The sequence below is a fragment of the Anomalospiza imberbis genome, chromosome 2 (assembly GCF_031753505.1).
Source record: "Anomalospiza imberbis isolate Cuckoo-Finch-1a 21T00152 chromosome 2, ASM3175350v1, whole genome shotgun sequence".
NCBI lineage: Eukaryota > Metazoa > Chordata > Aves > Passeriformes > Viduidae > Anomalospiza > Anomalospiza imberbis.
In genome coordinates this window covers 52,645,273-52,670,438 of record NC_089682.1, presented here as the reverse complement: position 1 = coordinate 52,670,438, position 25,166 = coordinate 52,645,273, and the positions used below count along the sequence as shown (strand labels likewise).

The 25,166-nt window shown below is 43.9% G+C and overlaps 2 protein-coding genes across 2 annotated transcripts; one reads left to right on the top strand and one right to left on the bottom strand.

Moving 5' to 3' along the window:
• Window positions 1-493: 493 nt before the first annotated feature.
• On the bottom strand, window positions 494-18,355 carry LOC137468875 (protein spire homolog 1-like). Its single transcript, XM_068181054.1, has 14 exons — window positions 17,607-18,355; window positions 16,759-16,790; window positions 16,156-16,320; window positions 15,281-15,406; window positions 14,929-14,994; window positions 11,882-12,085; window positions 9,661-9,729; window positions 6,763-6,868; window positions 6,067-6,215; window positions 4,840-4,971; window positions 3,436-3,500; window positions 2,583-2,610; window positions 2,031-2,173; window positions 494-904 (listed from the first exon to the last, which is right to left on the bottom strand). Exons 1-14 carry the CDS (start codon window positions 17,851-17,853, stop codon window positions 733-735), a joined length of 1,704 nt encoding a protein of 567 aa, XP_068037155.1. The 5' UTR covers window positions 17,854-18,355; the 3' UTR covers window positions 494-732.
• Window positions 18,356-19,029: 674 nt separating this feature from the next.
• On the top strand, window positions 19,030-25,067 carry NEPRO (nucleolus and neural progenitor protein). Its single transcript, XM_068181052.1, has 9 exons — window positions 19,030-19,225; window positions 19,414-19,568; window positions 20,361-20,437; window positions 20,545-20,676; window positions 21,010-21,087; window positions 21,946-22,307; window positions 22,981-23,042; window positions 23,484-23,734; window positions 24,195-25,067. The coding sequence occupies exons 1-9, from the start codon at window positions 19,072-19,074 to the stop codon at window positions 24,589-24,591; spliced, it is 1,668 nt and encodes a 555-aa protein (XP_068037153.1). The 5' UTR covers window positions 19,030-19,071; the 3' UTR covers window positions 24,592-25,067.
• Window positions 25,068-25,166: the final 99 nt, after the last annotated feature.

Below are 25,166 nucleotides of genomic sequence, written 5' to 3'. Positions count from 1 at the left end.
TTACACATACACAAAAATCTATGGAATATTGCAATAGTCCAGTTTATTCCAGGGCAAAGGCTTAAGGCCAAGGCAATGAGCAAGAATCTCTCGAGAACAACTCTCTGCCCCTTCAGGTGATGACAGCATTGAGAGGCATTTCTGTGACATGCACAGAAAGCTCTGGTGCCAAAGCATGATAGTGCAAAGAAAAAATATCAAAACAAGCTTCCTAATGCAAGTGGACAGAGCAGCTATCACTGCCATTTTGCATGCATCAAAACTGTGAGCTTTAAGTGCTATGAGTAGTAAGGAAGGAGTGTATGCAAAATGCAGGGTGATGTGATCACATAACTGAGAGCTCCACTTTCCAAGCCTCTCACAAATGGGGGTTTTTGGTTAAAAGTTTCCCTTTGCTCAGTACATTGGATGAAGTCTGCTCAGCAATGAATGCAAAAAGTGCCACGGAACAATGACAGCTGCAGGTGCAAAGAAAGAAATGCTAGAAGCATGATAATACTTCAACATTTATTTTCCACAAGACACAAAAAGAATTACAACAGTTTTAAAACCCAGAAAGCTTTAGAATACTTCACAATACAGAAACGCTAACTGTGCCTCCTGCTTAGACTAACCAGCAGGGAGGTCTTTCATTCAGGCCTTTATGTCAGAAGATGCATAAAGCTGTTTCATTTATTTCAGGTACATAAGAATTGACAGGAGAAATGTATAGTAGAATCATTCCAGTTTGGTTCAAGCCCAGGAAAATCTCCTGAGAGGGATGCTGTGCTGTTGACTGGAAGTCACATTCAACAGGTATTGCTCACACCATGTACAGATGTCTGCAGTCAGCCAGTTTGCCATGGTCCCTGTGTAACAGCACAGGGGCTGTGCTAGGCTACAGGGCTCCAAAACAACGGGTACACTGGAAGGGCAGAGAAAAACAAAAACAGGAAAGCTGACCCAGGTTTCTGTTAGAGGGCATGATGCTCTTCCACCCTTCTTCCAGGCTGCTAAATGATTTAGCCAAACGCATAGGTTCAAAATCGGCACCACTTAGGAAGGCTAAAAAGCACCAGAACAGCTGACAGCTTCTCCCTGCTGACAGTGTATCAGCCAAAGGGCTAATGGATATCTATGTCTGGTCCAAGGTTATGGCCACATCCTCATGCAGTAGGATTTTTTTTTTGCCATCCTGAAGTATGATAGTAATGCAGTCTCTCAGACCTCTTCTGCAGCACTTGCATTACAACACAGACTAAACCACTGCCTGCCCCATGCAGTTAACTTCAGTAATGAACATTACTCCTGATTTTTGGCAACTGAAGTACCAGCCTTAGAACCAGAAACTACTGTGTCTTTATTCGGGCTACATTAAAGAATGGTTTCACAGGAAGAAAAAGAAGGTACGAGTTTTGCCCAGTAGAAAATTTAACTGTTTCAGAAAGAAGAGAACATAAATGTTTTCAGTCCTGTGTATTGCACTTATATGCATGTTGTCTTTATCAACCAGAACTGCCAAAAACTTTTTTGGAATAATTAATTTTCAGGGGACAAAACAGAAAGGGTCTGTATGTACATGGAGGGACTCAAACCATTTGTGGCATCACTATTCAGTCAGTTACACCTGAGCCACAATTAGGATATTTCACGTCTAGGTAGAAAGGGACTACTCCTGGGTTGCAGTGGACCTCCAGCTGTGAGGGACAGAATGTGATGGGGTCTGGAAATTCTCATACTATGAAGCTATTGCAAGGAACCTTCTATGTCTGACTAAAATGGACACTTCTAAATCCTTTTTACAAACCCGATAGTTAAAACAGAAAATGCATTTCAGAGCACCTACACTTTCTCTCTTTGGGTCATCTAAAATCCACAACCCTTCCAGAGAACTGTGAACTAGTTAGACCAGTGTCTGAAACCAGCCATGCAACAGAACACTCAGCTGATCAGCCCAATATTACATACTGCTGTCTGCATGTTTGTAGCTGTGCATAAGTAACTGGTGACATCTTTCAAGGTAAAGATAGAACAACCCTGTCCCAGCTTACCCAAAATACTGCTGGTGCTCTATTTCATGTAGCAACTTGGAGCTCTTCTGTTCCTGAGTAGCTGGATCCTCCTCTCGAGACAGTCTCAAAAATCTTAGGAATTGAAGTGGAAGATGTACACATGTTCTGAAGGGCACAGACATCTAGAATCACAACACAAGTCACCTGAGTTCTCAGGGAAACACATCCTCCTTCTTATCAGAATAATTTGCATGCCATGCAATTGATTTATTGGAGCACTTAAAAGGTAGACATTAATGCAGTGAACTTTCTGACCCGTGTATAAATAGACCCCAGTGTAATCCCAACCACTTTACACAGGATGAAAGAAAGAAGAATTAGAGTTGTTTTAGCTGAGTATGACAAGAGTATCTGTGTCACCCTGGCTACTTTTACACATCATACTATTCCCTCTTCTATTTTGTTAGAAACAAGCTAGAGGGTAGATTTGAGGTATCACTGGGATGAAGGAAAGCATTTTATGACCAGGTGAGGAGGAGGGAAAGCAAAAAATGTAAAACTCCCATATGCTGTTGTAAAGACTAGACTTGCCTTAATACAGCAGTCACAGCAGACAATCCTGAAAGACAAAAGTCTCCAGCATTATCATTTGAGTAAAGCTCAGCAGCAACAATATTGCAGCTACAGGGCACATTCCCAAGTAAGTCTGAATCCATGATTGTGGCATAATCACTTGATGGCAAAGTGAACAAGCTGAGAACTCCACTATTCAGTTTGCCAGTTTTCCTATTTCTGGTAGTTTAAATCATCTGAAATGCATCAACGTCCATAGCTTCAAGGCTTTATCTGCAAATGCTCGTTACACTTCACCCAGCACTACCACCAGACAGTTGCTCAATTTCCAGTGGTTGTTTACTTGCTGCTTATAATCAATTCAGTGCTTCACAACTGCTTCAAATAGATTTAAGTGAGCCTTAATGAGCCTGAAGTTCCTCTCTCACTCTCCCATGAACAGAAAGCCTCTGACAAATAAGTGGATACAAGTAGGCTCAACTCCTTTCTCATTCACAAGGTCTGGAGTTCTCTTTTTCAGTCCTCAACAGAAGAGTCTGGTGTAGACCCTCTCTCAGAACCTGTTCAAGCCCTTGGCTAAAGTTAGAGCAAATCTTTAGAGCAAAACACAGAGGGTGATCTCAGAGAAACTAATGTAATACTAGCACAGGAAATTTAGCTATTGCTGACTTAACACTAAGAGTTAAAACTGAGATACTACTTCAGAGATAGTAGCTGTAGACACTTCAGCCTGGCTTGTGCAGTAAGGCAAAGCTGAAGGGCTCAGCAGCCTGGTCCTAACCCAGTAGTACAACCGATGAATACTAAGAATTGTCCACACTGTTCTTTCACTTTTTCTCCCTCCTCATTCAGTCCTTTTGTACCAGCTCACCTGCTGCAGAGGTAACATTTGTAAGGCCACTTAAGAAACATCTGCTTATGGCAGCTGAAACAGATCTGTGGAAAGGAAAGTTATTTGTGAATGTAAATGGGAAGCATCTTTGTACCAAGAGTATCCACTCCATGCCAAAAAGCAAGCATGTAAACAGACCTTCTAAAGGCTTTAGATTCATATACAATAACAGAGGTCCAATAAAGGATAGCAAAGACACAGGAATTAAAAGCTAAAAAGGCAAAAAAATTCTTACTTGTAGGCCAGTGTTTTTATAATGCAGAGGTTTGGGGCAGCTGCCAGACAACAGGAGTTTAAAAAAAAGGCTCTTGAGCAAACAATAGCTGTATTGTGCAAGAGTGTAACAGTAGCAGTTAAGAGAGAAGGAAGAAGAGAGACATTCTTTGAGGTAGACTGCAGCAATCCCAAAGAGATTAAATCAGGGCAAATTTGAATTCAATCCTGAAGCAAAAAATGAGTCATAAGGAAGCTGATGAGTCGCTTGAACTTTATAAAAAAGAGCACATTCATACACAGCTGGCAGTGAGAAGTGATATTATCTTGAGAAGTAGAACTTGAGAAAGCTAAAAAAACAGCAGTGGGTAAGAAAGCCATTTTAGAATAGTCATAGAGCAGGCAAGTTAAAGCAGGGTCAGTAAGGTGAGAAGAAAAGAAGGATTCAGTCTCAGAAGCATCAGACAGCTTGTGGAAGTAGCATGGCTCTGCTAGTAGAACCTTTGACTCTGTCCATATTGCTAAATAAATGAGGGCAAAAAAGTGACCCAAAAGCCAAGAAGCACAGACTTCCTCACATCTGTGTTGCAAAGGGCCTGTACTCAGGACATCTGCTCTGGAGGAGTGGTTGCCACACTCCCTCTAAAGGAGACTCAGGGATAAGGCAGAAGTTGATAAACGTGAACAACCAGCAGTCCTGAGCTATACAGCTCCTTCCCTGTCCCCCTCATTTCCCCCACCTTCATGTCCACTTGGCAAGGCGATTTGAGTCAGCACAACTCTGGTGTGCTGGGAGCCTGAGTGAATTGCCTTTGTTTCACTGTTTAGGAGCATCAAATTCCAGCTATTTACTTTGGGATTTCAGAGCTGACCAATGGCCATGGCAGTCAGCTCTCTTTGCACGGAAATCAGAAGCAAGGCTCCTTGCAAGAAGCATCAAGCAAAAGCTGGGCTACTTTCTAGACAATTTACACAGCTTAAGCTAGATTAGAAGCCATCACTGCACAAACACTAAAAAGTTTTTCCAGCCTAGGGCCAAACTCAGATCAGCTGTTATGAACAGGATAAGATGAGGCAGAGGGTGTCTCTGCAGTTCAGCACAGAGGGCCATGAAACCAGCCAGCTTTAGAAAAGACAAGGGCAGCACAAAGAGAAGGAGGAGAAACATACCTTTGCTCTTGGAAAGACACCATCACTACCTCCTTGGAAGAGGCCTTGCCCTTCGAGCACCATCATTGTATATCTGGTTCCAATCAGCTCAGCAATGGTTGGTGATGGGCATTTGGTAGGAAAGGGACAGTCCTATTGAAAGAGAGAAGTTAAACATCAGATAAAGTTGAAGAATGCAGCTCTCCTTAGGGAGGTCATCTCAAAACTGGGTGCCAAAGGATCAGAAGTATTTTTGTCCAAAACCTCATTTTGCTTGTGATGAGGAGTATCAGGTGACTCTGACAACACCAGCAGAGAAACTACTACAGGCAGGTGAGTGGTTGCTACAGTTTTCAAGCAGAGTTCTTTGAGACATTTTACCCTTTGGGATAGGCCACAGAACAGATGCCACCCTGGCCTCTCCTGGATACAAAATTCCTTTCCACAGCACAACACACTCTTGCCCTTCTCTTTCCCAAGACCTACTGGCCCCATACAAATGGAAGCTGTGGTCTCATGGTCAGCCAGGAGAGACAGCTGTGCTTTAATCCCCAACACACCTGCATCCCCCACCGCATTGCTGAACAAAGAGGCATCAGAGAGGTCAGAGACTTGCCAAGGTAGGGCAAGGAGGAATGCAGAAGGAAGGAAGAGACAAGAGCACAACACACCTTGTCAGGTGTGGCCATAATTCAGAGGGTTGCACGGAAGCACATAGATCCCAGCATTTCTCCCACAACCATCATTCAGAGCTTGATAACTTCAGTTCTACATATATTATACAATTAAAAGTCACTAATGCTGTGCTATCCACATTTTGTTAACTACTTATTGTCCCTTACTGCAGCTTAAGAGATACTTGTGAGCATATCAGAATCTAGAGAAAAGGAATGGACATGAAAAAAGCAGGATGGTTCCACTCTCAATTACAGTCTTCTTGAGGAAGCCTTGATGGACACTTTCAAGTAATGTAATGGTATTTCCCTCTTCTTGTATGAGAAACAACTTTCTTGTATGAGAAACAAATTTCATGTCATTAAAAGGGGGAAGCCACCACAAGGACACTACAGCATCCAGTCTTCTTTTAAGATGTCTCCAAGGAGAGAATAACATACCAACTTCAGATGGGTGTACCATATGTCCCAAGACAAAAACCACAGAGCATGCTTACTGCTTTCATGAGGATCAAGGTGCAAGTCATTACCAGATATATCAGACCAGGGTTGCTTGCCGACATGTTGGACTTACAAGTTTCTTGCTTTGAAGGCCCCTCTCTAAAGATTTGGACCTTCCTCTGTAAGGAGGCAGCTGCTGTTGGCCAGTGCTCAGGAAACACTTAGGCTTAATGTCTCCTGGCGTGGGTGCACTCATGGGAGGAGTGCAATTTGCAGCAAGACCTGAATAGGAAGAGAGAGTTTTAGGGTGCAGAAAACTCATTGTCAGTTTCCAAGTATTCACCCTGTGGGCTGGACACTCAAAAGCACAGCACTGCCTTCTGAAGGTGGCAAGGCTTACATTTCTCCCCCTCCAACCCATCTGCTCAGATCACATAAAAAGCAGAGATTACAGTAATTATGCTTGTCAGTAGGCACTGATGAGGCTCCATTAGCACCATTTAGTTTAATAAAATGAAATGCTGCACTTTCTACTTGAATATTCAAACCACTCATTTAGCTTTTACTGCAAATTTCAAGTCAGGCCTTTGGGGATATGCAATCATTGTTTTGAAGCTGCAGGAGCTACACAAGCTTCAGTCAACTGCAGAGAAATTATTTTATAAGGGCACCTCTCCAGACTCTTTATTTAGTATTGGAACTTCTGCAAAGTATCTCCAGGTGAATTAAAGAAATGTACGTTGAGCCCAGCCTAAGGGTTAGGGAGCCCATCAAGCCACTGGCTGTACTTTGTCACCTGGTTTAGATGTGCAGCCAGAAGTGCACTGACCTGTGCTGATGCAGGATACTCCTGATGGCCTGGTGGAGGAAAGACAGGCGCTGGCAGGCAGCTTGGGAGTGGTTTCCTGTCGAGCAGAGGACAGGATGTTCATAATCTGCATGTAAGACACCAAGGCCACTTCATCAGAGGTATTACTGCCTAACAAAACCCAGGACACCCACAACTGATCAGAAATGTTCAAGGCTCAGCCAGAAGTGGAGCAGAGAGAAAAATCAGTGGGGTACATTTAGAAACTTTCTGTTTCTTCTTGGAATATAAAGTTAATTCCCCCTGCACTCCACAGCTAGCAAATTCCATTCAAGCTAGTGAAGTTTCCAATTCACCTGTTCTGTCTTGCCCAAGTCCAGTAGTGGATACTAGTAATAAAGTTGCATCTGTTCAGGAACCATAATGTTTGCATAATCATCCCCACACAACCCATGGAATACATTGGAACCATCTTCTTGGCTCCAGCTCACACACAGCAACACTGGAGAACAGTTCAAGAGACTGTGACTAACCCAACTCATTAATTCAATTCAAACTCAATGCTTTATCTCAACGGCATTGTTTCTACCTTGTCTAGAAAAGCAAAAACCAAATTTGATTATATTAGTCTCCATATGAGAGTCCTTCTAGCTCACCATTAATACATCAACCACAATGCTGAACATTCTTCTAAGTAGTTCAGACTGGGCAAATATAGCTAAGATTTTCTGCTTTTATAATTCATATCTGTTTTCCTCAGTTAGGCAACTGCATTTCACACAGAAATATTTACAGAAAACAGATTCCTGTTTGTATGCCAGAGCATCTGTGTTAGACATGATTTGTTAGGGCTTAAGTTCTGTTCCACAGAATTTCGGAATATGCTCAAACTGAATCCCAGAACCAAGCAATCAAGCTTTTCATGACAGAGCCAGGAGTTAAAGAACCCAAAACTTGTGTATTGTGGTTTCCTGAAGAACAGTGCTCCCAAAATAACTCCACAGACAGACAAGTGGGAATTCACCCATGAAGTTCCTTCCTCAAAATACATCATTAAGTTTTCCTTCCATGAGCTCACATACCACATGAAATCAAAATACATCAATACATCTAGCATCAAATGCCTCACCATGAGGTAAGAGTGGGAATATTCTGGTCCATGTTGGCCAGACTCCCATGCTATTATAACTTCTGCTGGATCTAGTTTTAAGAGACCAGAGCAGACTTCAGTTCTGTAGAATCATAGAATATCCTGAGTTGGGACCCACAAGGATCACCAAAGCTCAACACCTGCCCTTGCACAGGACTACCCCAAGAGTCACACCATGGGCCTGAGAACACTGTCCATATGACTCTTGAGTTCTGTAGGCTTGGTGCTGTGACCACTTTGCTGAGAAGACAGTTCCAGTGCCCAACCACCCTGCAGGTGAAAAACCTTTTCCTAATAACTAACTTAAACCTCTGCTGACTCAGCTTCAGGCCATTGCATTGGATGCTGTCTCTGGTCAGAGAGAAGAGATCAGTACCTATAGGCTGCAGTCATGCCAAACAAGTGTTTAAAGATGAAATGAGCTTCTGTAGAGGAAAGGACTTCAGTGAACCCAGTAGTACCACATTTGTTCACTTTTGAGACAAGTTTTCCTACACCAGCATTTGTTCCTGCCCTTCCAGGCTATGTATATGCTTGCAGCTCTAGTTCCTGAAGTATGCATGCCTCTCCATAGTCCTTTCACCTAAAGCCTTACCTGAGCTTCTGCTCCCAGCTGCTGTGTTTTAGTGTTGGCAGTTTTGAACTCAGTACTGGCATCTTGGAGATGTAAGAAATTGTTGCTTGGAGAGTTCAAGGCAGTATTTGATGCCACAAGCATTTCTACAGGGGAGAGGGAGAACAAAAAAACTCATACTCACAGACTAGATGAGAGAGAGCTGGGACAAGAAAATGACAAATTTGATACCCACACATTGAAATTTAAGATTTAGCCAGGCTTTGTCCTGGTAGTTAGGTAATTTTTTATTCTTAAGTGATGCTCAAAATCCTGTAATCTCACTTAGTGGACAGACAAATGTGAACATTCATAAAAAGAAAGGCAAATTGAAATGTCTTTTGAGTCTTATTAAGCCACAAACAGATTTTTTAAAAATAACTATTCTTATGCCATACCACCTCTATTATACAAAATTTGTATTTCTCCCCATCCCTTACATTACAAATGTTACTGAAAAGATAAGTGGGCTTTCATTTCCAAGGCCATCTATTATTTTTAGCCAGTGCTGACTTCACTTGCTTGTTTGCTATGTCACTCTATAGCAAGTACCTTTGGGCCTGCCCCTCTTTTCCTGTGCTGCTGCCCAAAGCTTCAGTGGTTGCTTTATTTCTGCCATGAGCTGTTCATGCCACCTGGGCTCCTGGGGCACACAGTGTTTCAGCTGCACCTTCAACATCTGCAGGCAAAGCATAGCACCACAAAGAGCCATTGGAGAGAGCAAGGAGACCAGTGGTGACAGAACAACTGCATCAGCAATGGCACTGTTTTACAAGTGCTTATCACCCAAGAGGGCACTGGGCCCTGCACATGAGACAGCCTTCAGCACTATGCATAGCAGAATAACTTAGTGACTCTCAAATTTGAAATCAAGAACTCCAGGAGCTCTTTCAAGAAAAAAAAATGCTGCAAATTAAAGAAGCAGTGGAGGAAGTAGGAAGATTGGCCACCTTTCTTCTACAAAGATGTCAACTCCCATTTTTCTAGTACCATGTTTGGCAGGAGGGTCTATTCAAAAGTCAAGTATGGTTAATATAACTCCCTCCCAAATACACACCAGTAGCTAAAGTATTAGCTTTATATTGCTTCAAAATGCCCTGTTACCTCCAGAATTACCTTGTTTTGCTATCATCAGATGCAGCAGCAGGTCACCTACCGGCTTTAGATGAGGCTTGAGAGCAGCTACCTCAACTGTGGGGGCTCTGTGCTTTTGCTTGATGGTCACCTGAAAGAGCAGAAGTGATGCTTAATAGCTCTTTCTCTGCTCCTTAAACACTCTGCACAGTGAATGATACAAGTCAGGATTTGGGAACAGGGGAGATGGGGAAGGCACTAAAAAACAAACAAACAAAAAAAAAAAGCCCAAAACAAACAAAAAAACCCTCCTCAAAAAACCAAAACAAACAAAACACACCCCCCCCCCCCCCCCACAAAACAACCAACCCCCCCAAAACAAAACAAGGAGTGGAAGTGTGGAATAATGATGTTTCCTTATATGGGGTTTTGGTAGGGAAAGATTTCCCTCTGGCAAACCAGAGGCAATCACAAGCACTGCACAGCCCTTAGAGGCTTGCACAAGGAGCACAAAGCCTTCTAGCCCCAACTGCTCTGAAAAGCAGCTAGAAAACACTGCACTCAGATATTAATGTCAGGAGTGATCCCAACAAGCACCATGGTCACATTGTATTCACCAGTAAAAGCTCAGCTCCAGGGAGGAGAGCAATTGAACAGGTTCACAGGAATTGTAGCAGCAGGCAGCTGTATGCGTAAGCCAGAATCCCAGAGCGTACAGCCCGACATAAACTAGGAACTGCATGATAGAATTGCAGGGCAGATATTCATGTGAAGCATCAAGCCCTCTGCTTGCTGCATAAGGGAGAACTGACAAAAAAGTCAATTGCACATGCATGTCTTTAGCCGCCTTGTTCGCTTATTTGTATTTTGAGGCCGTGCCATTTACTTTCACTGGTGTGTGCAACTTCAGAACACGTGGGAGTGCAGGTAGAACAACATTACAGCTCACCACACTAGCTGTGCTTTCATTCATTTAAAAATCAGACCACTGTTTGCTAGAGAAGCTTTAAAGTAGCTTTGCAGATGGGGAAATCCTAGTTTAAGAGAATTCACAAAGACCTGAGCAGTTGCACTCTGCTTTCTTTCAGCATTTCAGACTACTACTCTTCAAACATGTTTGTACTTCTCATGGGCCAAAGAAAGAGTTACTAAAAAGAAAAGAGGGAAAGAAAAATAAAAGAAAAAAACTAAAATCAAGACTCAAAACATCCTGCCACCTTGAGTTACAGTTCTGTACTGCACAGTGCATTGATACATAGTACATGGAATATAAGCTAGTTATGATGCACTGTCTCTTTACCAATACTATTAATTTATATATCCATCAAGATACCATTTGCAAACACATGACAGAGCATTACCTGGAGGCTGGAGCCACAGTCAAGCCAAGCAAGAGCTGGGATTTTATAGAGGTGCATGGTTTAGCTGAAGCTTTTAAACCTGCTACACTCTAGCAGCACCAACAAAGAGAAAAAAAAGCTGCTGTCTAGTGCAGTATGCAAAGTTTTCACTTTTGTAATACTGCTCTTTATTACAAAAAGAGCTGTGTCTCATCATCTGCCAAGACGTCTGTTTGCAAAGCATGCCAATGCCACAAGGCCTTGTTCCAATGCTTTAGATCTGCTCATCATTTCCAGCTCAAGCTGCAGCAAGCAAAGAGCATCACAAGCCTTTAGAGACACCCCAGACGTTTTTTGTATCCGGTCATCTTCACCAACCAAGTGGTGAAGGTGGAAGTCTCTGCCCCTCCCTGTGAGGGGCTCCACATTTTTTACCCTGACTAAATTCCTGCAGTAGCTGAGTGCACTGCCCAGAGGCCTCTGCCTTAGGCTGAGCAGAGAACTGCCTCAAAAGTGCTTCTGCACTTGCATGTACACCACAGCATCTGGGAAAGCAAAGCAACAAGTAAAAGATCCCAGGTGCAGCTAAGCTCAAGGAGCCTGGAAGGACACAAGTGTCCAAGGTGGAAAGCACAAGGAAGCAAGACTGTGTTCCATGAACCTGTTGTGCACAGGACAGAAAAACTGCTGCAGGGAAGTGAGTGGGTGACCCTGGAGGGAGAAGAGGTTTACTGTCCCGATTCATGAGACCGTGGCTACTCCTGACTTAAAGTTCCTGGAAATTAAGTACTTGGGTGGACAAACAGGGTCATCTAATGCAGAGCTGCAGCTCAGAGGGAGCCCCAGACACTTCTGGGCTTCGATGTACCGTTGAAAAAGACACACCTTTGGAGAAGAGGTCCCAACACAGAAAGGAAGTAGAGCAGATGTTTCCAAAGCTGCCTGCTGACTCCAGGCACTCACCTTCCGCAGGGTGTACCTCTTGTGCTGAATGTCATCCAAAAGCAGCTCATAGGGAGAACGAATACGTTCCTCTGGAAATGCGCAACGCCGTGGCCGCTCAGCAACCTTGCGCAGCCTCACACCAGCCTGCAGCTCACACATGACACTGGGCCATGGGGATGCCTTGGAGAAACCAGCAAGGGCTAAGTCAGTAGCTGGGTAGAACTCACAGAGCAGCATCCCCTCCCTCCATGTAACAGGGCACACTTAGCAGCTGAAGTCATTCAGAAACACAGAATTGTGTCCTTAACATGCCCTTCTACTCACTTCCAGATCAGAGTGCAGTACCAAAGCAGAGAATTGCTTTTATTTGCAGAAGTTAATTTACAACAAGGAAACTCATAGCTGGCTCACCAGGGTCATTCCCAAAATTTGACATTAACTTTAAGGATGTACTTCAGCAAAATACAGCTTTTGCTGCCAGGCAAATAAATAGACCCATTTTCTTTCTGCAAGTGCTCCAGGTGCCAGAGTGTTTTCCTATTGTGGGTTCCTAGGAAACACTAGGAATTAAGTCCCAAATCTTACCATTAAATCCTCCAAATTTTCAGAAAATCAAGGGTTGAACTGTCCAGAAACAAAAGAGGAAGACAAGTAGACAAGGGATCTCATACTTCACAGCAGCACAGGTTAGCAGACTCAGCCTAGAGACACAAGCTAAAAACCCTGACATCTGCTCATCCTGTTTCTGTACTAGTATCTGAGGATGTTCAGGCATGCAGTATAACCCAACAAAAGCTAAAGAGAGGAAAAAAAATCAACTCAATAGCGTGTTTAGACAACATTGTAATGGAAGTGCTAAATCAACAGCTTATCTGGATCCCAGTGGCAAATTGAGTAAGAACAAGTCATTGTATTATAAACAGTGAAAGGGAAGCAAAACATTTTAGAAAACTGCCTCAGAACAAAGCATCTGTCTTAGGCTTCTCTCTGTTTTCTACTTACAGCATGAAGCATCTTCTCTCTACTTAGCCCTTCAGATATCTTGGTATAATTACACAAGATTCTTATGCAAGCTCTCTGACTGATGGCTGCCCTCAAGAAGGCAGATATTTTTGTTGGATTGTATTAGCCTGGATTTGGTAGTCCTACCTCAACTCCAGAAAAGTAGAACTCTCAAAGAATGACCAAACACTTGCCATATCTCCTAGGCTACATTTAATACCGTGTGGGAGAACACACAAAAGTGTCTGGGCAAACCCATCAGTACTAGAGACTTTACCCCAAGACATTTGCACTTTATAGAGTTGTATTTCACATGGTGACTGAACTTGACTGAGAGACATGACCTGAAGAGAGACTTCCCTACTGTAATACTGCCACATTAATTTGGGGACAAGAATTGCCTTCAGCTGACCATTTCAGAGCAACTTACACACCCAAAACATTTTTCAGATGTTGGTGACATCATTATCACTCATGCTTTTATTTCCCTACTGACTGGATCACTGCAATTACTCTATTTTTGCCATCCCATGTATTGTCAAAAGCCACCTTAACTTTCCACAACCTATGAAGTGCAACATAAAATACTACAACACTCTAAACCCATTACCTTGAGTTCAACAGGTGATTGCTAAGACAGTTGTGTTTCTAACACATCTCACTGCATAGATTTCAAGGTGAACATCAACTTGGGACATGTAAGCTCTGCTGAAACTGTTCAACACTGCATACTGTCAGGCTGTGGTCTGCATTTCAGAAGATCTGTTTTCTATCAGTCAACATGAAAAAGTCTGGTCCATACAGCACATTACCTGCTTAGCACCACTCAAGACATCAGCTCTAACCTGTGGGACCCCAGAGAAGCTGACATCCTGGTTATTTTAAATTCAAGAGATTGTCAGAACAATGCAATCAGCTGGTGCTTAGGGACTTGGAAACTAGAGGCAGAGAATTTGCAACAGACATCCAGCTTTTGGAATTCATGCCTCCTGAAGGAGCAGAGGCCAAATACACTGGCCTTCAGGCCACACAGCAAAGCCCATGTATTTATTCATGTATTCCCTGCAGAAAAGAGCTACAGCAGTTGATGAGTTTGTGGTTTGAGATAGCTTGCCAGTTTATTTTAATAGATCACAAAATTGAGAATATGCCCAAACACACATTTCACAAACATTTTCATACGAATAGTTTGAGCACGCTTCAAAGCCAGTGCTATTTAGACAAAGGGAGTTAGTCCACAAGTCTCTTGGGGCTTGCTGTTTGTCTCCACAGACTCCAGACTACAGAGCATTTGTTTATGCTGGGCAGAGCTCCAGCCTGAAGAGCTATTTGTTTCTGATTGAGCCCCGACTGTAGGGCCTTGAAAAAAAGCACAGTAAGTTGCCTTCCCTGCCCCAAACACACAGTCCAACATCTATGGAAGTACAGATGGCAAAGCCAAGAAAGGCAGTGCACAGAAGGTAGGAGTGACATCTCCTCACCCTCCTTCACTCTGTTGTTTGAGCTGCTGGAGCTGCACAACCACAAAGATGGACAGTGCTACTGGCCTTCAGTCCCTACCAGTCCTGACTAGCAGAGATTCCACATGATAAGAGTGAACTAGTGCACTCCAGGACTACCAACAACAGAAAAGTTTTCTGGGAGTTTTCAGTCCAGCTATGAGAAAGGAACAGATTGCTTTTGGCAGGTGTCAGTTCCTGCCAAGAGCTAGAACTTGGGGCTCATTTGTGGGAAGAAACAGTCTGCATAACTACTTGTGGGCATTTACTCCAAAGACTGCCTCCAACTTCATTTTTAGAAGTGGTTTAAGTTGGACCACAAAGACAATCTTTGGGTAGACTAAAAGCCCACGTGAGGTTGACATATGAAATAGTTTAACTTCAGCTTCACTCCCCAGCTTTTTTTACAAACAAGTCTTTAACTACTCAGGCTCCTGAACAACCCAAGTAGTTCAATTTGTGTTCATGCTCTATTTTTCACAGAAGAATCAATGGAAAGCCTCAGAGAGCCAATGCTGACCAAAAAAACCCAGTCCCCCATAATGAAGAAAACAGATCTCTTACACCATGGGTTTTCTTCTTTGGAATGGGATTTTCCATCCAATCTTCTACATCCATTTTTCTCAGTCTCTGAGAAAAGCAAGCATGTGAGGTCATCACTCTATACTCCTCAGTGATTTCCTATCTATCCAGCATAAATTACTACTGTTTATTTGAAAAGCCAAGAAGCTCCAAACACTTAAATTTTCAAATGCTACAATAAATAAAAATGGTCCAGAGACAACAGCTATTCACATAGTGAAAACAGAATTTCATCCAGGTGCTCCATTTCTAGTGCAATGAGAAGGTTACTTTAGAACTCGGTGAGTGTGTGAAAGTAGAGGGAATAGCAGCTAATGGGTAATCCTAAACGTACTTCATTGGAGGTCTGGATGATGGTCACAAGCTTCTGTAGTTCCATATATTCAGTAAACAGATTCCTACAGGTCATTTCATAATGGCTGGTAGCCTCAGAAGGCCTGGACAAGTGCTCCTCACAGGCCTGAAAAAAGTGCATCTATTTAAAAAAGATCTTGAAATTTTAAAAAAAATAACATGGTAGGATGGAATAAAGCAAGATTCTGTTTCCTCAATTCATGGTTAAAAATCATCATCTTCACTGCCCCTTTATATTTTTTTTCTATTGCAGATACAGAGGAACAAAGAAGGAAGATATTCAATCTTTTATGTACAATAATGGAAGTAGCTGTGTAATTTGTTTATCTTGCTTTCCATAAGGAGTTCTTTGAAATAAACACCTGAAAGGGGAAGCCTCCAGTTCAAAGAACAACCCACATCAGATGGAATCACTTGACCTGTTCTTTTTCCCTGCCCTGATCAGACAGAGGGATGGGAAGTTTCTCATACCTTTAAATTATGGCTGAGAGGAAAATATCTGTTTGAGTTGAGACATTAAAATCCCAGCCTTTGCAGAAGCCAAATACTATGGAAAGGGAGTTTTTTTAATATCCATAGTGTTCTAGGTAATGAATTTGGAGACTGTGTACAGAAGGACTTTGTAGACACAGCTGTGGGAGAGCCATACTCAGTCTTCCTTCTTAATTCTTTTCCATGAGCACTTACAAACAAATGGTTTTGCCTTTTCCCTCTGATGGGAAAGCCAATGTTCCCTCTCTGTCCTCCAACAGCCCACCCAGCTTTTTCCCAGAAATGGTCTTGCCCCTTGGTCAACAGCACTGTTCCATCAACTCCTCTAAAGCTGCTATATTTACTAAGACAGAAGAAGGAAACCTTGATAACATCCTGCAGGGTGACTGGTGGTTTTGTTGCCTTGTCATCCAGCTTCAACATGAGGCACAGCAGTTTCTCCAAAGGACTGCTCAGTTCTCGCTCCATTTGGCTGTCGATTCCCCAGTCCAAGGCTTCATAGATCACCCCTCCCAAGTACTCCAACAGCTACAGACAGAGACCAAGGAAGCAATACAGCACAAAGTGTTGTGGAGAACACCACAGCTCTTACTTTGCAGCCATGTGTGCACACTCCTCTGCTCCTGAGGACTGAGCACATCTCTCAGGATGAGAAATATCCCCATTTAAGCTGGTTTAAAGTTTTCAAATGGCCTTAACTGTCACCTCTAAGATATCTGTCATTAGGACAAGACTGTGGCCTATGCCACAGTAGACAGCATCTGTGCACATTGTTTCTCAGTCCCATTGTTTTATTTGAGTTCAGTCCAAGCACTTTGTTTCCTTTTCCAGGTTGCAGAAGAATCATTCTCACAGCAAATTCAAGCACCTTGATACCTTCCCAAGACAGCTGCATCTCCTGAGCAGGCCTTCTACTACAACAGGATTGTACCTGCACACACAATGAAGGCAAAGACACAGGCTTACCTTGTCCTCTGACTGCTGAATGCTGCCAACATCTGAAAGGGAAAAACGAGGGTCAGGGGAGAAAGACAGCTGTACAGGCATTGACAAACATCTTTTAGAACCCTTTTCAAGAGAGGGAAAGAGGAAGCATTGTTTTAAATAAGGTAACTAACTCCTCTGACTAAAGTCAGTCCTACCTGGGCAAAGTAGGCCTGTAACTGGGGAGTCCTGGAAAACACCATAGGGAGACTCATGTTATTGTGAGCATTAGCCAAAGTAACAGCTACTGCATTTTGTTGTTTGCTAATTGATATCCAACCTCCAGGGGAGGCACAGGATCTTTGTCTTTATTCTTTACTACCCACTCTAGGCCATGAAGAGTTAGCCTAGCACTGACCTCTGCTGCAGCCCAACCCAGCCCTACATAACACAGAGTTATTACCACTTGCTGGGCTACACATAGTGACCAAAAAAAGGGAAAGTACCAATCATAAATCTGCTGTGAGAGTTACCATGACAAAGGAACCATACACTGGAAGATGAACAGAGCAGTACATATAACAAAGCCTCAGACTATTTATTTCAAATAATATAAGTGGTAGAAGGCTTTCATTACAGCTATTCCCTAGAACCAAATGACTCAATAGAGCACTATTACAGAATTTAGTAGGTCATACATCTGTATTGTCACTCATCTACAGTTCTCTGAAATGAAGTATAGGCAGGAGAATAGCTTCATGACAACACACCCAGAAAGAGAGGGAAAAAAAAAAAAAAAAAAAAAAAAAGTGCAGGAGAAATGAAATTTCCTCTACTTTGTCCTCACATTTCAGCCTGTTATGGGAAAAACCCTTGGCATCTGCAGGTACCTACGCTCTTACCAGACTTGTGGTAGACCTTGAAGGAAGCAGTACCATCAGCATGGATAAAGATGCTCTCAGAGCCCTTTATGAACACAGAATGGAGTGGTGGGCTGTGGGCCAGCTGCTCTATTTTTCTGCAACACTGAAAGCAGATAGCCCAGGCTTGCTCCTCACTTAAAGGATGTTCAAAACACCTCAGAAGCTCAGGTACAGAGACCTTTGCGATCCTCTGCTCACACCCTGGAGACTCCATTTTTCCTGCCACCCCTAACCTCCACTTTTAGCCTAGGGAGCTTAAAACTTTCTGTTCCAGGCTGGGCAAGTTTTCACAGCAGCTTTTTATCTGTTCTAGCTCTTGCTTTGCTCTTATCTCTATTACCTACAGGTGCAACCATTAATGCCAATTTTTGCTCTTTTTAAAGGCACATGACTTTATCTGTATTTGTACAAGATTTCTTAAAAGAATAGAGTAAGTGTGCAACAAAATAGAATCAAGAGAAGGTAAGAGTGTACAAAAATGGTGCTAAATTTAACTCTTTTCTAACAAATATATTAATTGCACCAATGTTTGCAAGTAGGAGAAGAGTACATTCAACTTCAGGCAGGGAGGGAAAGAGGCAGGAAATGTCTTGTACTTGAAGGAGGAGAACTCAGAACACCACAAAAATAATTTTGATAGGAAACTATTCCAATAGCACTAATAAATTAAAGCAATCAACTCCTTGGAGCACCTGCAATGGCCCCTCCCACAGCAAATTCCAACAGCAGGGGCTGTGAGCATGGAGCGATTGGGATGGCCAGGAGGGTACCTGGGGCATGGGCAGCAAGGCCCTTCCTTGCCCAGAATGCTGATATCTCAGAATCACAGGATCAGTTGGGTCGGAAAAGATCTCTGAGATCATCGAGTCCAACCTGTGACAAGTACCAGTGCCAGCTACACCCTGGCACTGAGTGCCACATCTGCTCTTTCCTTAAACACCCCCAAGGACGGTGACCCCATCACCTCCCTGGGCAGTGCTTTCCTATGTCTGATCACTCTTCCTGTGAATAAATTCTTCATAATGTCCAACCTGAACCTTCCCCGGTGCATCTTAAGACTATATCCTCTAGTCTGGATATGAATTGCTCCAGGTGTGAAGCCGATCAGATCACGCAGCTTTTCCAGCACTTTGTGGGCTGTGTGTGACATGGGAGAGCACAGCTGCAGGGCTGGGGACTGGGGTCACCCCCAGGAAAGCCCCTGCACCGCCCCACTGCTGCTGCGCCGGCTCCAAACGGCCACAGCTCCCGAGGCACACAGTGGAGAATTGCGAGGTTTAGAAAGTGTGAATAACACTCATTATTTATAGTTATTTCCCTTCTCGCTTATGGCGCTTGGGAAGGCAGCGCATCAGCGCCAGGCCCCGGGCCATGGCGCACCCCCTTGGCGTGACTTGGTCTGGCCCGCGACTCTCCCCGCCGGCCCGCCCGGATGGTGCCGCCCACGCTGGGGCTCGCCGCGCGCAGCGGGAAGATGGCGGCGCCCAGAGCGGCGTGGGACGGGCGGGACGTGCCCTGGAACCGGCTGGACGTGCCCTGGCCCGCGAACAGCGCCACGGTGCCGCTGGGGGCCCAGCACCCCGCAGGTCCCGGCGCGGTGCCGAGGGGTTGGGGGGTGTTTGAAGTGGCTCCCGGGTGTTTGTGGTGGGTGGTCGGTCGGTGGGAGCCGGAGGAGTGGCCGGGGCGGCGGCGGGCGCTGAGGCGGTGCCCGGTGCCGGTGCCCGGCGCTGAGGCGATGCCCGGTGCTGAGGCGGTGCCCGGGTCTCGCCCGCAGTGAGGTTGCTGTCGGCGCTGCGGCGGCGGTGCAACATCGCCGGGAAGCGGCTGTCGGGGCCGGGCCTGGCCGCCGAGGGACGCGTCCTGCGCGCCGTGCTCTACGTGTACCACAGCAGGCTGCTCCGGCACCGGCCCTACCTGGCCCTGCAGCAGGTGAGCACCAACCACCGCCTGGCAGGGACCCGGCAGCTGGGTACTCCCGGCCCCCAGATACCGCTCCCCCAAAAGCCTTTGGAGTAGCACTTGGCGCCCGGAGCATCGTGGAAAAAAGTTTGGGAGCAGGTGCATTTTTGTTCTCTCACGGTTGAGCCCAATGGGTTTCTTGGCCCTGTGCAGCAAGTGCAACTTCAATTTTCCAGCCTTGGTCTCCGATGTTCACGCTGAGATCTGAAATAGGTACAATTCTGTACCTTTGCATACATGAATAATACAGGGCCATAATTATCAAATAATTGTAATAAGGGGAGGGAAGAATACTAATCCTATCTTACTTATTAGATTCTTTGTTTTAAGATGAAAAATGAACACCTTGCCAGTTTTCTAGTAAAGGGGTTGTCGGCATCTTCAAATAACTGTTTTGAAATGGAGCAGGAATGGTGCTTACCTTCTTGACCTATGTGTTTTCTTTCTTGACATCCAGTAGTAAAGCCCTTGTATATAGCAGGGAAATCATGCAGCACCAAATAAACATGGCCTACTCCAGTCCTTCACTTAATTCTATATTTACGGTAGAATTACAGCAGTTAAGGTTAAAAAAATGTGATAAAGGCATCTTTTTCATCATAGTGCAGATACAGAAATGTCCCAGAACATGCCATCACACAAACCTGCAGTGTGGGCTGTTAAACTTAGAAGGAGAAGGTGTCACTTAATATAGTGACAGTTCTTAGACCAGGGCACTCAGTCTCTCAAAATACCAGTCAAAGGAGTTTGCTTTTCTCCTAGGTAGAGCAATGTTTGAAGCGCCTATGGAAAATGAATCTGTTGGGCTGCCTGGAAACTCTGGCAGAACTGATTCCCAAGTAAGTGTCATGATCCCTTATCTTGCACTATCCATTAACTCAATCTGCAGAGCTAAAGGAAGGGGATGCTAGATCATAACCAACTCTTCATCCTTGTCTCAACACAGGAAAAATGCATCCAAAGCCCATGCAGAGTGCTTGGTTCCCAGTCAGCCTATGCTGGAAACTGTGGCTTTGAAGGTATTGGGAGGCTGCAAGCTCATACTACGTCTGCTGGATTGTTGCTGTAAAGCTTTTCTGTATCCTTTTTTCACTACAAAAACAGGATCTTAGAGTTCACCAGTAGCACCTCATGAAACCAAAATGTGGTTTTGCTGATGGACTCAACTGTGCAATTCATACGTGCAACTTGAAGTTTCTTTGATAGCCAAACACCTTCTTTTCAAGTTATTATGTAGCAACCTCAGACTGTTTGGCTAGCAGCTGCTCTGACCTTGAGCAATCCAAAATTTGGATACTCATCTCCCAGATTATTCCAGGATATCGCCTTGTGAATTGCCTCTAGTTGGTGTGTTCAGCAAGTCTCATTACATGCTGTTTATTTTTTTAACCTTAACTGCTGTAATCTTCAGCTTGTCTGTTAAACACCTCTGCTCGAGGGAATTCATACTCCTGAATACTGTGGCTTCGGGGCTCCTGAGCCGGCTCTGGTTTGTGTGTTCAAAAGTCTGTCTTGTTTGTGTCTGTTTGATGTGCCTGTCGGGGAGAAGGGCTTGTAATTAGGCCTTACTGCTAAGGGAGCTTTATTCAGTTGGGAGTAGGAGAAGGGAGGTCCCTCCATGCCTTTGGACTTGATTCTAGCACCTGCAGAGTTGTACAAGTGGAGAGAGAGACTTCTTACATGCACTTATGGAAGGCTTTGTTCTTGGATCTTAGCAAACTGTATGTAGCTTTAATGAAATCACAGTGTTAGTGTCAGCCTGCCACAAACACCTGGTACTCTGTGCAGTAAGGACTAAGTCCTGCCTCATGCTGAAATGGAAAGGATGGGTTAAACATTTTCTATTATGCTACTGAGTTTTCTAGGGAAATTTGTGTTCTGGTCTCTCTCTGTCTGGGAGAATAATTGCTGTCTGTAGCTGAAGGAGTAACAACGTTGTTAGAACAACTTTCAACTTTCAGTGGCACAAGAAATCTTCTAACTCCAGGAAACATAGAGCAGGCAATTGTATAGCATCAGGGTTGAGCTGGTGCAGAGTGCTTTTGTGGGAAGACCTCATGGCACCTTGGATGTGACCCAAGAACCTGATGGATCCCAATTGTGGCACTCAGCAAAACTCTACGGAAGCAGAGGGGCTTCTGCTCAGGAATTTACAAGTCACTCCTGCATTCTGATCTGAACAGTTCCTTAAAGCTCAGACTTAAGGAAAGCAGGGTGATGGAGTGTAAAAAGGTAAATTTGTACTGAGGGCATACAGGGAAAAGGACAGTTGAGCTGAAGGTAGCTGTTCAGTGAGCATCATGTTTTGCTAGAGGAGACTCCATTCCTTTTTGTCCTCTGTCTACAGGATTCAGTACAGGTGTGTATTGCAGACCCTCATGTCCTTGTACAGTGCCTTGTCAACAATGCTTCATCTGGTATCTGAGACTCAACGGACCCCTTATATCAAGGGGTTTACCTTCCCTTCTGATATCAGCGACTTCCTTGGAGTTAACGTATCTTCTGAGGCAAAGAAGCAAAAGGCTAAAATGCTTACAACAAAAAAATCTACCAGCTGGATGAAGAAGTTCTTCCCAGCAATGCCAGAGGCAGTATCAAAGGTTGGGAAAAAGAGAAAATCTGAGACCCGTACAAGTGCCATGAAAGACCATAGCATCCTGTGCCCCGTGGACATTGGAGAGACAGTTGTGGTGCCCACAGCCAGGAGAGGTAAAGCCTTGTGCCAGTGTAATGGTTTCTGACATCTCAGAGACTGACTGCAACTTCTGTCCAAAAGGGCCAAGCACTTCTACTACCCACAGTGTGGTTCTAGTACAAACTCCCTGTCCTTGGAAGAAGAGAATGCTGCATGTGCCCTTGCCTTTATAAAGCTGTGGATAATGTCAGTATCATGATTTCTGGGGGGTGTTTCTTTTAAACAGGATGCAGCCTGGAGAGAAGCAGGTAATGAATGCAGTATATAGGTCCTGAAAATAGTTCTTTGTATTTTCCTGCTTTTGCATAGCTCAGAAGCTACGGGCAATGTCTGCAGTCCGTACAAGAGTACGTAAGGCTGTAAGGTACAGGATGCAAGTATCCTGTGCTTGCTGGTTCTGAACTGTGCCCAAATCTTCTTCTGCAGTCAGGGCTATGGCCAGTGACTGCAGCCACCTACATGTTTGTGTGAAGCTTTTATCCATTAAGTTCTCCTTTGCAGCCATCTATAAACCTCTGCACGCTCTTCATTCCTTGCCAGCTGCAATGCACAACGAGTGTAGTCCCCTTGAGTTTGCTTGGAAATGTTGAGTACAGGTGTGAGCCTGTTGAGAGCTCTGTAGCATCTCTGTGCAAAGAAATAAAACCATCTCAGTGTTGTAATGGGAACTCTCTTCTCTCTCTGTAGGGAAGCACCCAAGGTTTGATGTGAAGAGCTTGCTTAGGCCATCCAGACATCCAACACAAGAGGTTTGTACGTTTTACATGTTAGGTTGGTGGTTTAGTTGTTTGGTTTTTTTTTTTTTTACACATTAGGTTTTTTTTTTGTACTTTAAAGACACACACTTGAAATACGATATCCCTGATAGAAAATGTCCCCTTTCCCTGCCTTATTTTTGCTTGTCTAACAACTCAGGTTAGTGTGGAAGCTTTGCACAGAAAATCAGTCACTACTTATTTCTGCTTGGGAATTTGGCCACTTGTTGGTTTGTCAAGTGAAATGACCAGAGACCAAGTAGACAGGAATACAAATTCTAAATATCTTTTTGTATTCCACAAAACAAGACTGCTCTTCCCTTTTCTCCTTAGAAAATAAGGAATGTTCTCACAAAAATCCCTTGCTTCCTTCCAGCAGAAAGGATCAGACACATCATATTTTTAAAACACTATTTCTGTTACTGTTTGTTTCAGGGTGTAAGCATTACATCAACACCTTTTAAAGCAAAGTCATCACCACTTTCGTCTCAGATAGCAAAATCACAGCACACTGGATCTCTTGTACAGATGGTCCAAACAGCTGCATCATTTGGGGAGCTGTCAGAGGCACTCAGAAAAGCTATTCTATGGTGCAAAAACAACAAATTCAAATCAGAAGCTTATTTTCTGCGTAACAAGTTGTTGAAAAGCAACCGGCTACACCATGTGGAGGCTCAAGGATGCAGGTAGTTTTGCATGGGTGTGGGATTTCTGAGTCTAACACTTTGTATTTCAATATTATGTATTTTGCTATAGTATAGTGAAACACAGTGGTCTAAGCCATTCTTTTAAAACTCAGGATCACTAGTTGAGGTTACTGGGTGCTCTGACCATGAGCATTCTGTTTAGTTTCAGTCACTTGTGATTGAAAAAGGATTTAAAAGACTAACAAATGTACAGTACTTAGGAGGGAGGATGAAAATGCAACCTAAATCATCTGCATGTTTTATGGTAACAAATGTACGAGGCAAGGGTTGTGTTTATTCAGACTGCCTTGGCTACTGTTGTACAAGGTGCTGTTCTGTTTCCGTGGTATGATAAGGAAAATGATAGAAACAAGTAACTACAAAATCTCTCCAAATTCCAAATGAATTAACACTTCAGTAGCTGATAAAGTTCCATTTTGTACACTTTGCTCCCCTTAAGCTTGAAGAAAAAGCTGTGCTGTGTCAAAACATCTGTCCGTAAATACCTCCTGTATGGGTCGCAACACACGCACTGGCCAAGGCAGCACCTCAGGACACGGCTCTGCTGGAGGAGGATCAGATCATCTGCACTCTTGAAGGCAGCTCCAAAGACACGTGGGCAAAAGTCTCCTGAGCTGTTTGGGGTCTGTGAGAACCGTGCATCACTCATCCTCCCAGCTTACCAAGATGGGTCTCTGAGTCAGGAAGAACATTCCAGTATTGATACAGGACATGCCAGACTAAGCACAACAGGGACCCCTAAGCGGCTGCTGCTGGAAGGAAGCCCTGGCCCTGTGTGGAAAGAAGCTCCTGAGAACACAGATATTGATTCTATTTTTGCAGCAATAGGTGTCTGAACCTGGACTTGAAGGAGAAAAGGGGTCAAGTCATTCTAGTTTTTTGTTTTGTTTTGTTTTTTAAAGTAAACCCTCTGAACCCTAATGGTGTCTCAGTAACTCACATTGTGAATTCTGTTAAGAAAGTAACAACCATTTTACTATGTTTTTATAAAACAGCTTTTTTTTAGTGGCTGATTTATATATTTTAAGAGTATTCCAAATAACTGAATAGTTGCCATCCTTCTGCCTACCCTTGCCCAGGAACGGTGACTTTGTTACCCTTACTCAGTGTCCCCTCTCCATTACCTGACCATGTGTTAAATGCTGCTGTCAAATCCACAGTGCAAATAGTTCCCATCCATGGAAGAAAGGCTGCAGCTACTAACTCACTGCTGCTTTGGACAAAAGACTTGCCAACACCTTTCCAAGCCTTACACCCTTCCTTCTCTGCTGCTTGTAGAGGGGACAGCCTTGATGTGCAGTAGTATTGTTATGCTTGTTCTGAAATCAGGAGTTAAGTGAACCTACCTCCCCAAGCTGTTCCAGAAGTAGGGAAAAGCACAGCTGTGGCCTGTATTACCCACCTGGTATGA